Source organism: Lygodium microphyllum, chromosome 18 (assembly GCF_053477565.2).
Source record: "Lygodium microphyllum isolate KBCC chromosome 18, Lygodium_microphyllum_v1.1.10, whole genome shotgun sequence".
Lineage (NCBI taxonomy): Eukaryota > Viridiplantae > Streptophyta > Polypodiopsida > Schizaeales > Lygodiaceae > Lygodium > Lygodium microphyllum.
Window position 1 is genome coordinate 65293373 of NC_141152.1, and position 17544 is coordinate 65310916.

The 17544-nt window shown below is 41.9% G+C and overlaps 1 protein-coding gene across 4 annotated transcripts in view; it reads left to right on the forward strand.

The window, feature by feature from the left end:
* LOC148020969 (uncharacterized) overlaps positions 1-17544 on the forward strand; it is a 59525-nt gene that overhangs the window by 6396 nt on the left and 35585 nt on the right. For all 4 annotated transcript variants that reach the window (XR_015694655.1, XR_015694656.1, XM_087698801.1 and 1 more), the window contains exon 3: positions 17371-17521. Coding sequence is in view for 2 of the 4 variants with exons in the window: in XM_087698801.1 (XP_087554927.1) it covers positions 17371-17521 (151 nt within the window). In the remaining 2 variants the exon portion in view is untranslated. The remainder of the gene's footprint in view (positions 1-17370; positions 17522-17544) is intronic.

A 17544-nucleotide genomic window follows, 5' to 3' on the forward strand; every position in this document is an offset into this window, starting at 1 on the left:
AACACGTGTGAAAGACCACTTGGCATGCGTTTCCAACAAAGACATCGGGCCTTGTTGTCCAAACTATAGTTGCCAGTCGTTCATTGATGTTGATACTTATTACTCAGTAGTTACTAGAGTCTAGAGACTAGTATACGATACTCAGTGCTCACTGGACTTTGGAGTTTTAATTGATTATTCACATGACATAGTTACATATATCATTGTATCTTGATTTCACTTATTATGCATCTTAATTCTTGTTCCATTGTTCTTGATGTTAGTCTTCACTGCTCTTTAGATCATAGATGATTTAGGAGTCATAAATTATAATTCATTTGTTGCCTTCAGTTTTGAAAATTGAGTCTTAATTGTGTTAAGCTGTCTTAAGTTTTAACCATTGAGTCTTAACTCTTCAATCTTCACTCGTGAGTCGTGACATGTGTAATGAATCATGGTTTCAATCATATAACATGGACTCAAAAGTTTTGTATGAAATTTTGGTACATGTTATTGTAGGCATTGATATATTTACATACCTACATAATATTGTATTATTTTAGTGTACAATCCAAAACGCTGTTTCTCCGTTTTCAAAATTTGGTCGAAACTCCGGTTTTTCCCGTTTCCGTTTCCCTCTTTTTTGAAAGTCCTCCGTACTATGATGAGAAGTGAGCTTGCCTCTCTTGCTTGGATGATATTCTTTGAAGACATAGCTATGATGCTTTAGACTTAGTTGCCATCTCCTCGATTTGATGTCTTCTACATCAGCCTTATCACATCAAGGACCCCCGAGATACTCTTATGGAAGGAGCTTTCACCGCTTGTCTTGGAGCATGATGAGTGACTTAGAGAGGTTGGGGCCAGTGGTTTTTGCACCACCAAGGCATTTACTGCAGGCATAGGTGGAGGGAAGAAGAAGGCACAAGTCAAGGACAAGAAGTAGGACGAAAGAAGGATGAGAAGAAGGAGAAGAAGCTCAAACGCCCACACTATGGGAAGGATACAAAGCCGGAAGAGAAGTTTTGGCAAAAGTATCCCCATTTGAAGCCAAACGAGAAGGATTCAAAGGATAAGGTTGCCTTGACAATGATAGAGTCTGTCTTTGTGCATATATTTGCTGAGGAGGATACAACTCTCACTTCTTTTGCTTAGGAGAAGCCTTGGCTCGTTAATAGTGGAGCCTCTTCTCACATGACAAGGAGTGGGGACTATTTCTTTATTGCTAGACAGGCAATCTTCTTCGGCCAAAGTTCTCTATGTACCGGATTTAGGTTTTAATCTATTGTATGTTCATGGTTTTACACAGCTTGGTATCCGCGTGGTATTTACACAGGCTATGGTGACAGTGGAGGATGCTTCTGTAGGTGCCGTTTTTTGGACAGGATCTTAGGAGGGTGGGATTTACATGCTCACAATCTTAGCCGCGAGGTCTTTCCATGAGCTTGGGTTGCTTTGGTGTGCTTGTTATGGTCATCTAAATTTTGATGCTATACAAAAGGCTTCTTGTAAGACGATGGTGGAGGGACTTCTTGATTTTCCTCCTATTTACACTTTGTACCCTAGTTGTTTGTGGGGCAAAGCAGTATAGGTAGTCTCATCACCAGGTTGCCACTTGGAGAGCTTCTACTTTGCTTGAGTTGATTTATACCGACCTTTGCAGACCTATGGGCATAGCCTCCCTTGGGAAGGCCAAGTATTTGATACTATTATAGATGACTTTTGTTGTTATGTGTGGCCTTATTTTTCGGAGTCTAAGAGAGCGAAGCATACTCCCATTTCTGCGAGTGGAAGGTGTTTGTGGAGACATAGACTACCTTCAAAGTTTGTTGCATATGAGCAGATCATGGTGGAGAGTTTACTTCTAGTCGCTTTTCTTAGTTTTGCAAGGATTACAGCATTTGGGTGGAATATACCCATCCGAATACCCCTTCGAAGAATGGTGTGGTGGAGCATGCAAATTGGACCATGCTAGAGATGGCTCGCTCAATGTTGGAGCATCAGGGTCTTTCTCATTGGGGTGAGGCAATGGCTACTACGGTTCGTTTATGCAACCGCTCCTTGACTTCTGCATTACAGGACATGACTCCCTACGAGGCTTTCTTTGGTTCAAAGCCCTTCGTGTGTCACTTTGCATCTTTGGATGTGATGTGTTTGTCCATGTGGACAAGAAGAAGAGGAAAATGAAGCTGACTTGAAGTTGAAGAAGCTAAGGGCTATTGCCTCTATGACCCCACGACATGGAAGCTTGAGGTGACCACAGATGTGATCTTCAATGAGGCTTCAGTCTCCGAGGATCCTATTGATGATTCTACTGCAGGTGATTCTTTGTCATTGAATGATCCTCCCCCACTATCAATATCTCTACTTCCTTGTAGATTGCCTGTTAACACCCCTTCTTCGTCTTCGGATTCTCCCCCTCCTCCTTCGCCACCCTCTACTCTGGCTTCCCTACCACCTTTGATGGATGTGACTACTACTACTTCGTCACATACTTCCACCCTTCAGCCTCCCCTTCGGAGTCTTCTAGGGTTGCTCAGCTGTTAGAGGGAGATTCTTTCTCAGATTAGGAGGATTTTCCTTCCCTTGTTGGTGAGGGCGAGTCCCTACCCAGATAGGTGCATTACAGGTACTGGAGGCTACTTGGTCTCCCTCATAGCAGGATGAGCCTATTCCAATTGCTCGTTGGTACCGCTAGCTCATGCAGGAATCAGGTGTTTCTCACTTTCTTGCTTCTCCTACAAGTCCATGCAGATCAACTCGCTTACAGGCAGAGTGGAATAGTTCACTTTGTGTGAACTATGCTCTTATGTCATAGAGTCTTCATGCCAATGAGCCTATTACCATTGAGAAGGCTCTTACATGGAATATTTGGTGTCAGGCCATATAGGTGGAGCTTGATTCTATCGAGTGTAATTAGAATTGGGAGTTGATTCCGCGGTCTCTCAAAGTGGAAGTTAATAGGTGTGAAGTGGGTCTATAAGACCAAGTACCTTGTAGATGTCAGAAGTGGATGCAACAATGGAAGCATAAACATGTGCTGAAATAAACTGCTGAACACAAGATAAAAGAGGAAGGAAAGAAGGAACATTGAAGAACACAATACAGATGAGAACTCAAATGTATGCCCAGGAAATGGAATCCATATATCCAACACGAGACAGTCGCATACAATGGTGAGTCACTGGCTGTTTGGGCACCAGCACTTGCTCCTCTCTCTAGCAGAAGATCCAGAAGTGTCAGTGGAGGGGCTGATGCAGGCTGGATCAGAAATGCAGGCAGCAGGGGGGACTGACGCAGGCTGTACGGATGCAGACATCAGCAAACATAGCATTAATTGTAGGAAAACAGGTCGCCTTGGTCAGCTCAGGAGTCCCATGATCAGCAATGGTCAAAACGGTCTTGAAATCAGCAAAGAAAACACAGCAGGAGCATAGAATCTGAAATCTGATACCATGTGAGGAGTGGATGCAGCAATGGAAGCATAAACATGTGCTGAAACAAACTACCGAACACAAGACAAAAGAGTAAGGAAAGAAGGAACACTGAAGAACACAATACAGATGAGAACTTAGATGTATGCTTGGGAAATGGAATCCACATATCCAACACAAGACGGTCATGTACAACGGTGAGTCACTGGCTATGTGAGCACCAGCACCTGCTCCTCTCTCCAGCAGAAGATCCACAAGTGTGATGGTGAGTGACTAATTGACTGAGAAGGAGGAGCTTGAATAAATAGGACAAAAATATGTCTTCAATATAGACATTCCTAAAATAATCTAAATAATGCCTAGCCTTAAAGCATGCACAGACTCACACATGTTTGCTAACGGTAGATGGCTTCTTGGACAAGCACAAAGCTAGGCTTGTAGCCAAGGGTTTTGCTTACGGGGGTAGGTTTGGACTATTTTGAGACTTTTGTACCTACAGCTCGGATGTTTATGATTCGGGCTATCTTGGCTCCTGCAACTCACTATTGCTGGCCTGTTTATTAGATGGACATAAAGTTTGCCTTCTTGAATGGTGTCCTCGAGGAGGACATTTATATTTCATAGCCTCCAAGTTTTCTAGTGTTGGGGAAGGAGGACCATGTGTACCGATTGCGGAAGGCCTTCTATGGTCTGAAGTAGGCTCGTTGTGCTTGGTACTAGAGGATTGATCGATTCTTTCTACAGAGTGGCTTCCATCGATTAGCTCATAACCCCAACCTATACTTTAAGGTTGAGGGTGATAGGTGTGTTTTGCTTATCTTGTATGTGGATGATCTTATCATTACAGGGAGCTATACTTAGCAGGTTGATTGAACTCGGGAGTTTTTGCGATAGGAGTTTGACATGATGGAACTTGGGATCCTACATTTTTTCCTTGGCTCGGAGATCTATTAGATGGTATAGGGTATTTTTATCTTGCAACGTAAGTACATTTTCAAGTTTCTCTTGGAGTTTGGTGTGGTTGATTTTTGGCCTATTTTTTGTCCCATGGACCTAGAGTCCAAGCTTTTGGCGGCCGGAGCTCCCCTTATAGATGCCACCCATTATAGGTGTCTTGTTGGCTCCCTCCTTTGGCTTATTCACCCTCAGTTGGATATTTATTCCGTTGTGGCATTGTTGTCTTCTTTCATGAAGACTCCCACTCAGGAGCATTGGAGGGTTGCCTTGCACGATCTTTGTTATTTACAGGGGACTCGATCCTATGGGATCATGTATGGAGAGGGGGTTATTCTCTATGGTTGAAGTGATTCTGACTAGAGAGGTGATGTGGATTCATGACAGTCCACTCCAGGTCATGCCTTCTTCCTTGGATCGGGAGTTATCTCGTGGAGCAGCAAGAAGTAGCCTATTGTGGCCCTTTCTTCTATAGAGGCAGAGTATCATGCATTATGTTCTATAGCTATGGAGGTGGTTTGGCTTTGCTGTATGTTAGCGGAGATTGGCTTTTCCAAGCCCGGGCCTACGGAGCTGTGTATGGATAACCAGAGTGTCCTAGCTCTGGCAAAGAACCATGTATGTCATGCTCGCATGAACCATATCGAGGTTCAGTATCACTATGTTTGAGAGTGGATCGTGGATTCTGAGTAAGCAGTGGCCTACTATCCCATGGAGGACAACATAGGTGAAGCCTTTGCCCTAGGCTTCTATGCTTCATCACATGAGTAGTTGGGTCTTCGGACACTCCTAGCATCTAAGAGGGGGTGTTAGCCTGCCTATGTTAGTTATGTCAGTCTATTATCTCCTGGTTGTGAGCTCCTCTTAGAGTTAGATGAAGACATAGGAGCTTTGGCAGTTTAGGTGTTTTTCTTTATTTGTCAGCTTCTTGTGTGCATTCCTAGGTCAGTTTTTGCTTTCCATAGTTTGCCTATACTTGTGGCACATTGTCATTGTCATCTAGGATTTTTTTGGGGTCTCCCTTATTTTTCTGGCATTTTTCTTCAGTGACCAGCATTAATGGCCTCTTCAAGATCAGGTCGGCCAATTTTTTGGTGCTTTTGCTATTTATAGCTGCATCCCCACTTGGCATACATACACACTCTTGAGTCTTCCGTCTCTCCCTTGCAGGTGCATACTATGACACTTCGACTCTTTGTGCTTGGTGCTGCCATTGTTATCAGCCTGATCTGGTGCCCTCACTAACGCTTTGGGCTGTGTGCAGGGTTAGATCAATCCATCTCCATTGTATCAACATTCTTCTTTAGTTAGTGTACTATTCTTCCTTCATCTTCTACTTCCTCTCTCTCTCTCTCTATGCTTCTCTCTATGTTCGTTTTTCTTTTCTGTTGCACACTCTCACACATGATGCTCCCGAGTCTAGCACATTGAGATATACAACAGAGTGGGCTTCATAGCTTGCTTATCCATTTGACATGGCCAGAGAGTCTTTGGACTATCATGGATTTCACGAGCTGAATACGATCTCTCTCATGTATTGAGCTCAACGACAGATTGAAGGTAAATTTGGGTTTTCCTTGTTAGATTTGGTGCATGAGTCTAATGATTTTGCAAGGACAAAAGTTTCACAAAGGACTGATCACTCTTATGTGGAAACTAGCATGGAGTATAAGCCATTTTCTTCTCCACCTTCATTCCCTTCCGTGTTAGGTACACATGCTACCACTTTTCAATCTTGTGATTTTACTTCCTCTTTTCAGCAAGATATCGGTGATGCTTAGGATGAAGGCACTCTTCCTACCGAGTTTTGATTCATAAGCCCTGAACAAGACAATTTTTTCTGTTTAAACTCAAGAAAAGATAAACAAAAATTGCAAGAATCTATGGTAAGTGCTCCTTCTCCATCTTTTCCATTCACTTTTACATCTCATGGTCAATATGATTTCGATGATTCATCTTTTTTATCATTTGCATTTAATGGATAAAAGGAACCTAACACTTTTTCCATAGCAACTCTAATGACAAATCCATTCAATCTTCCACCCAACCCACCCATCAGCTTTGTTGCACGTTTCTCTCAGTCTCCATTAAGTGCACCACCCATGCCCTCTCATATCACACGGGGAAGTCCTTCACCCATAGGCATGACTCTCAAGACCTCGTCTTTTCCCGAGTTGGATGGTGTTTCCAAGATGGAGATTCATCCTTCTATTCCTACACTTTTGGATTTTTTATGGTTTGGGAAGGCCATCGACCGAGTGTGGACTAGTTGATACCACAATTTGCCTCCATGGTATTACCTAGTGGGCCTTTTGGTCATCTTGTTGTGCCCTATCCATCTCTTGGATAAGGATTGTGTGTCTAGGTGCCTCCACCTCCACCGACACTTTATGGAAACATTCATGTTCTAGTTCCTCTACATAAATTAGCACCCATTGGACACTAACAGCCTATTTTTGCATCCCCCTTCCCTCTCCCACTTATCCCTTTGCACCGCCTCCTTTCTATTCCACTTATTGAACACCTCATGGTTCTTTGTCCTCATTAGCCTAATGTGCTTTTAATGATAAAACTCGTTTTAATGGATTGAACTTTACTACTTGGTCAAACATGATGAGACATGTACTTGACTCTCAAAAGCTATGGGATCTTGTGTAGGGGTTGGAATCCCAACTTGATCCCGCACTTGTTCCATACAAGGTTGAACACTCATGGAGGGCTAGAAATGCCTACGCTATTCTCGATCTGATGCAAGGTCTATTACTTGAATTTCATTCACAGCTTCAACATTTTGACTTAGCATGTGAGGGTTGACTAACTACTATGTGGCTTGGGATAGGACCTGTTGCATCAATTTGGATTATGGGTTCCAAAACTTAAAATCACTGTTGGGATGAGTCGAAAGTTAAGCTGACTAAGTATTGGGACCTTGTCGCCGAGTACTCTACCACAGGGGCTCCTAAGTTCTCAAATGACTAGGTCACATTGTTTCTAAATAAGTTGCCGTAGAAATAGTCCCATTTTGTACAATAGATGATCTCATAGCCTACCATGCCCACATTCTACGAATTTGAGTGTTAGCTGTGTTATGCTTTGCTATTCAATTAGTTTTATAGTTTGACCTCTATAGGGATCTCATTGCTTTTTCTCAGAAGGAGCAACAAGGGAAGGGTAAACAAAATGAAAATGCTAAATGAAATAAAAAACAAACTTAAAATTAAAATCAAAACCAAACAAGTGAGACCCAAGGAAACTACTAGGTATTCCTTAAAGCGGGTAGCAGAGTGTATCGATTGAAAATTGATATTATCAACATTGTTAGAAGGCTGGCCATTTTGACAAATGTCAATCAAAGGCAAGAGCCACAACACCAAAAGCTAAGAATCTGGATTCTGATCCTTGCTTCTTTGTTGAGCAACCCCCCCACTAGGGAAGGCAAGGTGGTGGCAATCCTCAACAAAGGTAACGGTAAGGCTAGACCCACACTACCGTTAGTCAGCCATCATAGTCGACAAGGCTCTCAAGGTCAAAGGGATTGTTTGACTAGTCTGCAGAGGTCCACTTCATCTCCATAGAGACATTTAAGGATGTGAATCTTGTCCACATATGCAAGTTGCCTCGTGATGAAGTGACTGTTGCAGAGGCCCACTTATCATAGTTGAGTATTTCAGCTACTCGGATTGTGGACGGTGGAGCTATCCATCACTTGATCCCCATTGGGGACATTTTCATTTCCCAAGCCCCTATAGCTAGACACGTTTGAGTTTGAAACAATTTCTTGGTCACAATTTAGGCTCAGAGTCACATTAGTTTTTCCATTGACCAAGGTCCGGATTGAGCTATGTTGGATAATGTCTACTATGTCCCCTAGCTTGGGGTGAACTTGTTATCCCTTCAATAGCTTTGCCGGTTGGATTGAGTAGTCTTCTTCACAGTTCTCACAGTCGAGGTCCTTGACTCTCAGACTAGTTTAGTAATTGCTGGCAATGAGATGCAAACTAGTGGCTTGTACCATATGACAGTTTCTTTCCGAGTGGACAGCCCAGGGCTTTGAGTTTCATTGTTTCTAGTCTTTAGCTGCTACACAAGAGTCATGAGGACTGAGGGTCTTTGGTATTTTTGCCTAGGATATCTTGGAGATGACTCTCTTTATGAGTTGTCACGTTGTCGGATGGTTGATGGTCTTCCTTGTTTGAAGCTATTGTGGGATGTTTGTAAAGCTTGTCAACTCGAGAAACAATATTGTAACCCATTCCCTTAGCAGTCAACATTAGAGTTGAGGCATCTCTTAGATTGATTGATGTTGATCTTTCTGGTCAAACATCCACCATCGTCTTGAAAGGCGTATTGTACTTCTTTTTGATTGTGGATGATCATTCTTCTTACATGTGGATATACTTTCTTAAGCATAAGTCCGATGCCTTCACATATTTATTTGCTTGGGTATTGTTGGTGCATAACCAGATTGGTCGTCGTGTAGGATGCATGAGGAGTGACAGTGGGGGTGAGTTTACCTTCCACGAGTTTTTCGAGTTTCTACAGGAGCATGGTATTTAACACCAACTCACCTTTATCAACTCCCCTGTATAGAATGGAGTCGTAGAGTATAGGAATCGAACCATCATGAACATGGCATGCTCTATGTTGTTCGTGGTAGAGCTCCTTGAGTGCCTTTGGCTCGAGGTTGTTAACACTTCAGTGTACAATCTCAACTGGTGCTTGACTGCGGTTGTTTCTCAGAGGACTCCATATTAGGCGTTCTTTGGCTCTCGGCTTATAGTTCTCCACTTTATGGAGTCATGCTTACATGCACATCCCTGATGACAAAATAGGCAAGCTCACTCTCCACATTGATCTCTTGATTTTTTTAGGATACTCCTTTGAAGCGAAAGCCTGCTGTTTGTTTGATCCTTGAAAAAAAAAGGTGATCACTAGGAGAGATGTGGTGTTTGATGAAAGGGACATTGTGTAGTCTTCTATATCAGGTTTTGTGCTTCATTTGCATTGCTGTTTACTACTGATTATATAACACATTTCGAGCTGTATAATTGGCAGGAGGCTCATTAGCACCCCCAATGGTGGCGAGAGGCTATAGAAAAGGAGTTAGAAAGTATTGATTGAAATGAGACTTGAACTTTGGTAAGTGTTCGAGTCACGAGAAAGTCATTGGGACAAAGTGGATTTTTAGGACTAAGCTACAAGCCGATGGGACTTTGGACAAATACAAGGCTTACCTTTGTGGTGCAAGGGTTTTGATAGAAGAAAGGTATTGACTATGAAGAAAACTTTGCTCTTGCATCGAGATTAACTTCATTTTGTTTGCTGGTTGCGCTAGTTGCTCACCACGCTTGGCCGATCTATGAGATGGACATCAAAAGTGCCTTTTTGAATGGTTATTTGGATAAGGAAGTCTATGTGGAGCCGCCTCCCGGTGTTAAGAAGACTACTAGGGTTTGCACTGAGGACACAGAGAGTGTAAGACCATGACAGAAACACACAGACACAGACACAGAGGGCAAAACTCAAACCCTAAACACAAAACTCAAAACTCAAACCCTAAACGCAAAACTCAAAACTCAAACACAAACAGAAGAAGGGAGAGAGAGAACACAACTCTGAAGTGAATGAATGTTGTAAATGAATGTAAGAGTGTACAGTGTGCTCAAGGGTAGAGCAATGTCGGAGTGTGACGTCCACCGAAGACGGATCCCAAGTCTGTGACCACCAGTCAGAGTGTAGGAGTGCTGAATAGTGAATGGCAGCAGGCTGGTCGCCAAAACGCAGCAGTGTGGAGGCTGGAAATTGGCCTGTCTCTTTATCCCATTGTTCATCTTTGTAAAGATACCCTAGGTCAGCCCTTCGAGCACACCTATAGGTCTGTTGTAGGGAAGCTTCTTTGGTTGATTCGTACTAGGCTAGTTTTAGCTTACTTGCCAGTTTGCTTAGTCAATATTTCATTGTACTTGGAATATCACATTGGATTGTATATTTGCGTGTTTTGAGATATTTGCAGTGTACTTATTCTTATGGCCCAACTTATGGATTTGGTTTATGTCTGTAGGGGTACATTGACTTTGACTGGCCAAGTAATCCTAACACCCAGCATTCCCATAGCGGCTATCTCTTTACGTTGGGTATGATACCCGTCTCTTGGGCCATCGGTAGGCAGGAGATGGTGGTGGCTTTCACAACGGAGGTTTAGTATTGGGCTCTTTTTGATGGTACCATAGAGGCCATCTACTTGAGAAGCTTATTGACAGTGCTATACTTTCCATGCGACTCTCCCACTGTTGTCTAACTTCTTTACGTTGAGTATGATACCCGTCTCTTGGGCCATCGGTAGGTAAGGGATGGCGGTGGCTTTCACAATGGAGGTTGAGTATTGGGCTCTTTTTGATGGTACCATAGAGGCCATTTACTTGAGAAGCTTATTGACAGTGCTACACTTTCCATGCGACTCTCCCACTGTTGTCTATTGCAACAACTAGACTTAAATTGCCCTTGTAGGCAATTCGATCATTACACCATGGATGTGGGATGTGGGGGTCCACTTCCACTTCACCAGGGAGCAGATTGAGCTAGACACTATATGCCTAGAGTTTGTGTTTTCCTCTGACAACTTTGCAGATATAATGACGAAGACGGTTTATTGGCTAGTGTTGCAATACGTTTTATCTAGGATCAGTTGGGGTACAACCTCTACTTCTTTTTGTTGATAAAGAGGGCGATTTCCTCTAGCTTTCCCTTTTAGCTTGAGAGGTGGAGGCTTTCTTTCTTTTGATATTGACAGTGATGATGCTTACAAATTTTTATTTAGCCATTGTATTTATTGAATGCATTTTACATGATCACCCTTACACTACCTCTTGCATAACTCTAATGCATTGGCATTTTGTTCTGTAAATATGCACTTGTGCGCTTTTATTCTTTTTCGGGCTCTTTGAGTGGTTGGCTCTCAATCCACCATATTCGGACATTGTACGTGGCAGTTTCCCTTGCTTGCTTAGCCTTGCTAGGTTGCTTCGAGCAGCCTTTGTGTATCCTTTGTGCGATGCCTTGTGCGATTTGAGAGTGTTTTAAAACAGTGCGTGGTACGAGGTCTTGAAACTTTCTATAAATTGGCCGGCTGCCCTCCATTCAACCTCAATCTCATTTTTGCAGCTTTTAGACCCTCTAGCCTCGTTGCCCACACCTTGTTCGTAGAGCACATCTCAACTGAAGCTGCCCATTTCTGTCTACATCTATCAGGTGTCCATTTCCAATCCCGTCTTTTTGGTAATCACCACTAGGTGCTATCGCCAATTGTCACCCACCTCGAGAAGGCTATGTTTGCTGTCCGGTGGCTGCACGCTCTGCGTTTATTGCTGCAAACTACTTGGCAACTGCTTCTACACTTGTGTTTGGTTCTTCTAGCTGTCGCGTAGCACTTTCCACACTTCATATTGTTGTGTTTGGTCCTTATTGCTGCTGCCCAAGCTGTCTACACCCTTCAGATATTTGCATTTGTGGTTTTCTCTCTCATCTATTACGTGTCTATATCAGTTTCGGCCTCCTTGGCTGTCTGTGGTATTCGGCTCTCAGAGGCTACCTTTGCTGCATTTCGGGTTTCATTAGGAGTATGCCACACTCTCCCCCTTAATATCTCTACCTTGGTCCTTCAGACACGAGAGTTTTGGGTATGTTTTTCATTCTTCCACGGTTTGTTTGCTGCATGAGCATTGCGTATTTAGTATTTAGTAATTCATTTAGATTCATTGTCTCTGAGTTACCCTAACCCTAATTGTGTTCTTCTAAGTTTATGCTTTGTTGTACGCTTCAGTTTCTATTTTTGCGCTAGGGTATTTCTTCACAACAACTTCTTGTTGGAGTCATCCTTATCCTTCTTTTTCTCCTTGTCCTTTTTCTTTTGCTGTGCTACTAGTTTCTTGCACCCCTTTTGAAGGTGGCTCTTCCTATCATAATGGTAGCATTGACTCTTCTTCTTGTTGTCACCTCTTTGTGGAGCACTTAAAGCATTGTGCTTGCCACCATACCACAACCTCCCTTATAAATGCAAAGAAGGATTATATTGAAGTAGCATAGAGGTTAGGCGTCATCGATGTCTAAGCTCGTCAGTCATTAGTCACACCATGAAACTTTGGAGGTAGCTTGTAGAGAATAGTCTCCTGAGGATGGGCTTTGGAAAGGGCGGATTGCAAGTTGTGAAGCTCATTCTGTATGTGTCACCTTGAGAAGAAATGATTGAATTATAGTAGTTGTCTTGAATGTGATATTTTGTAATTGACCATAGAGGGTCACAACTTGCATGGTTGATGGAGCCTTGTACACAAGTTGTAGCTTCTTGCATACTTTTGGAGATGTCTTGTAAGAGATAATTGTTAGTAAGGCTTTCAGAGAGATGCATTGAAGAAAAGTAGACTATGCCTTGGAATTGTCATTGTCCTAGTCAAGGGCTACTTTCTCACAATTGTCTTTGTCCCAATCATTTGGAGTAGAAGAGGGCTGCCAAGGACTCAAGGCCAATCTTGAAATGATGTATCCAAGCTGCTCCTACACAAACCAAGCTTTAATAGCAACACAAGTGAGAGAGTACAAATGTGAAGAGATTGTAGTACTTGAAGTATGATGTCACCAGAATGAGAAAAGAACTTAATGATTTAGGTAAGTTTCATGAAGAATTTTAATTAAAATGAATTTTAGTACCCCTAGCTCTTAGTGTGGTGATCATTGTACAAGCAATGAAGAATTTGACATTGGGTATACAATGGACAAGTATATAGGTTATGTGATAGAAGAGTAAGGCAAAAGGAGAACAAGATGTAATGTGAAACTTTCATTAAATTGAAAGTTTGCACGTTTGATTATATTGAAATTTTTGCTTAGTAAGCAGCTCACTTAGGGCACTTTGATTAAGGAGACCTTGAGTTAAAGTTTCATCTTGCGAGCAACTCACTTACGATTAATGATCAAGTTTTTAATTAGCCCTTAATCCATAATGTGATTTGAGTAAGGAGTAGTTGGTTATTCATTTGGAAACTTGATCTTGGCTTTTTAGGGCTCTCTTTTCCTCTTCTTCTCTCTCATTTTTGGAGCAATGCGAGTTTGGAGATTGTAGCAACTAAAGTAGATGCATGCTTATTGAGCTGATTTTTCATTATGAACAACAAGAGAAGAGTGTCTTGCGGCCATTTCAAGCTGTTGGACATCCAGGAATCAATCTCTTTATTCTCCTCTCTCTCTTAGGTTGTGCAAGCTTTGTTTTACAATAGATTATAATTAGGGTTGTTGTTTACAGCAGATCAGTGGCTAGGGTTTGCAGAAATCAGTCATTTTGGGTGTGGAATTGCTTGTTCAAGACATTCCAACCAAAACCCCTCAATTTCCCCCTTGTTTTGGGCCACCAAATCATCAAAGACTTGGGGCAGATGTTAGAGAAAATGTATTCAGACATTTCAGGTCTGACTTTCTGGCCACCAAAAACATTAAATTCAGCATCCAATCTTAGGGAAAATGCGTGCTAGAGATTAGGGCCTATGGAGAGCAGGATTACAAGTCTGAATTACTTTAATTTGACAATGAGTTGAAGGTGCATTGGTTAGGGCAAAGCTCTAAGGTTGGACAATCAGTGTGAAGGGCTCATTCCAATAATCAGATCGGTTTGGGACTGAGATTCATGTGAATTTCTCATTGATTGCAATGTGATAGCAGTGAGAGATCATTGATGCATTTCTCAATGTCATGTTAGCCAACATTGGAGTGATCACAGCTTGAAGACACACTAGTTTGAGTGTGTAATTGAGATACGTTCAAAGCTCGTTGGTCAAGGTTGGTGAGAGCAACTGAGGATATAGCAATTGGAGTGTATTGAAGAGCCAAGCACATGAAGAATCATTGGCAATTGAGGATATAACAATTGGAGCAAATTTGGTCCATTGAAGAGCCGGGCACACAAGGAATCATTAGCTAAAAGAGTGTTGGTTTGTGATAGTTGCATTGATTGTTGGGGTGGGTCACAAGTGGTTCGTGTAAAGGCTTATATTTGATATTGAAGAAATACCATAAGGGGCCCTCACCTTGAGGCCCAACTTGGTGTTATTGGCCCTACTCTCTAGTTTCTTGTGTCATTTATTTTCTTTGCTGAATTGAATAGTGTGTGTATCGTAAGTTTAAGTTCACTACCCTATAGATCAAATCTACAGGTTGGTTCCACATAACATCTGACTTGTGATCCTGCTTAAGTGTGTCTAGATCAGGCTGAAAACATGGGCTGTAGATGACAGAGGAAGATCAGGCCTGCAAAAAAGAAAATTGAAAACGATTGCACAACAGCGAAATGTTAGTTGTAGAAGCAAAAATGGCAGGCTGCAATAGGCCCTTGGTGGTTGAAAACTACCGCCCAACAACAGAAGCTGTCACATGGGCCTCCCCACATCAAATCAGCAGTAAACACAAGTTTTTGGAGAAATCTATGGTCAATCAGACCTGAAAACAACAGTCAAACACAGCAGACAACACTAAAAACAAGAGACACATGCTTTGGTACCATATCAAGGAAGTGTGTAGCAATGGAAGCAAAGAGACACTGCTGATAGAAACTGCAATGAAGTTTGAACACAAAGAATGGCAAGAACACAAGAACTTAGAGAGAACAGGCTTACGAAATGAAATCCATATACCTAGGTTTCAAGAGCAATACAGTGGCATAGGCTGACTGTGCAGTCAGCAGAGTGCAGTAAACTCCCTCTCTCTATCAAGAAGCAGGTATGCTTTAGGATGAGTATGTGAATGCGTGATTGATAGTGAAGGAGGAACTGCCAATAAATAGGCAATGATAAATATGTCACAAATACAGGTTGGCCAGCATTTGGAGGCGCTTGGAATACTAGTCGGCCAGTCAAAAATGGCACAGACATAAAAATGAAATGCACTCTCTGGTTGTGGGACTTGGCACCCAAGATATGTACATTGCTAAAAAATAGTGGGGTGCTAATAATGCTGCAATTGATAGTGTTATCTTTGTAACTTTGGGAGGTGGAGACTGATCTCAATAATTTGAAAAAACTTAAAGAGATCGATAAAAACCTTTCGAAAAGGTTATGCCTTTGGCCTTGCATTCCCCAATCAACTATTGGGTTATGAAACCTCATATTGTAACCATTGCAATATTACCATACATGTTTTCCTACTAGTTTTCAATAGCGATTGTCATGGTTATTCCCTCACTCATCAAAATCTTTTAAATTACAAAATGGTTACAAAATGGATCTTGGCATGTGAATTGTAAATCACTTATTTGCCAATCTTTCCTCTTCTTACCTCATTGCTAGAATGGATTTGGTCTTAGGAATGGTCAATCCAAAGAACTCCTAATGATTACCTCTAATAAGCAATGGGTAGCATAAGATAGAAGAAAGTGGGTTTAGACACAATGGATAACTATAAAAGCATCTAAATAGGAAGTACACATTGGGATGAGTGCTCTCTTCTTCTTACATACAAGGTCACAACGAGATGAGCTGTTCCTCATCACATTAGGTGCAACTTGGCAATATATAGGTGTGAATAATCCCCAAGTCATCCATACAGGCATCATCAGGATAGACCCATTTGCAGGCGCTGATAGAAATGTATGGATCAGTGATTCCATGGATTCAAATGAGGGATACAAAGAGCATCACAAAAATGCCAGGTGAAGCACAAGACATGCAGGAAAATGAGGATGGTTGGGTGCCTGTATGTACAGTATATGCTTACAATTGACATGATGGCACTAGGCTAAGACCTTGCCAGTATTGCCTGTGGGCTGTGTGGATTAGAAGCCAGCTTCTTAACCCCGATGCATTGTTATGTATCAGTGTTTCATTGCTCATGGAAGCAGTTCTTGGTCAATAGCGTTGAGCTTCATCACCTTGGGCAATGTAGATTTGTTCTGTCACCATTTCTTATGTATGTTACTTGGGTTCCCTGCACCAAGGACTTTTTATGTGTGCAGCATCAATGAAATGGAAACAGTGCTTTAACCCTAAAGAGAGAAGGTGTGGGAGCATGGTATCTGTCTAGCTTGGACTCACTTGTATTGCTCCAGCTTGGGCAGCTCTTAGCAACTCAGGTGACTGTGTTTCCAAGCTGGGGGCTATTTTTTTCAGGTCGTACAGGCTGAAATCTGTCCTTCATATGCACCTTGATACTTTCTCTGTAGATGGACCAGTAGTCAGCAAGCTTTTTTCACTTTTCTTCAAAAAAGTTTACCCCCAAAATAGCCATGTCTGAACCCATCATTTCAGATGCCATTTGTACAAGGGTCTTCAAATTTCTGGTCCAGGTTTCAGATGCTTACAGAAACAACTATTGTCAAAGTGTTGAACTTCATCAGCTTGAGCCATGTGGATTTGTTCTGTCACTATTTCTTCGTGTATGTTACTTTGAATTCTTTGCATTGAGGGCTTTCTGTACAAATGCAGCATGAATGAAATGGAAACAGTGCTTTTGTCTTTAAAAAAAGGTGTGGCAATGTGGTATCTTTCTGGATTGGGCTCAATTGTCGCCTTCTTGATGCTTTGTATGATGTACATTTGGAATGTTTTCTGTGGGGTTATTGTGAATCTTATTTGTGTGTTTCAGCAGTCTTTGAGTCGATCTGTGTATATTTGCCTTCAGTTTCAGCATGTAGGTGTTGGGCTTAAAATTTGAAGTGTCCACTCTTTTTGGATGTTCATTAAGGAGATTCTGACATTGAGAGTCTTTCCTTTGTGAATCTTAGAAAGTTGAATCACCAGAAGGATGTGTTTTGTGTGTGTGCAATATCTTTCACTCTCACACACACACACATCATGACACAATGGTTTTAAAGGGGTGTGTGTCATGCAGTCAGTGTTTGTCTGTGCATGCGGACAGCTAAGGCCCACACGATTCTCTGTGCCTGTTTTTTCTTGAAAGCTATTAAACTGTATATTATTTGTCCCTGATTTGATAGACATTGAATATACTGTTTTGGGTACCGCAGGCACAGAGTCTCTTTGAGAATACGAACTTTGTTGCAAAACCACTCTGATGGAGAACCAGATTCCCCTAAGTCATTGTTTCCAGAAGCATCTTTCTATGGAAAGCACAGTGGCAAATATCTTCCTTATTCAAATGTAGACTCTTTTTTAAGAGTAAGTTATGCTTGTTTGTGTTG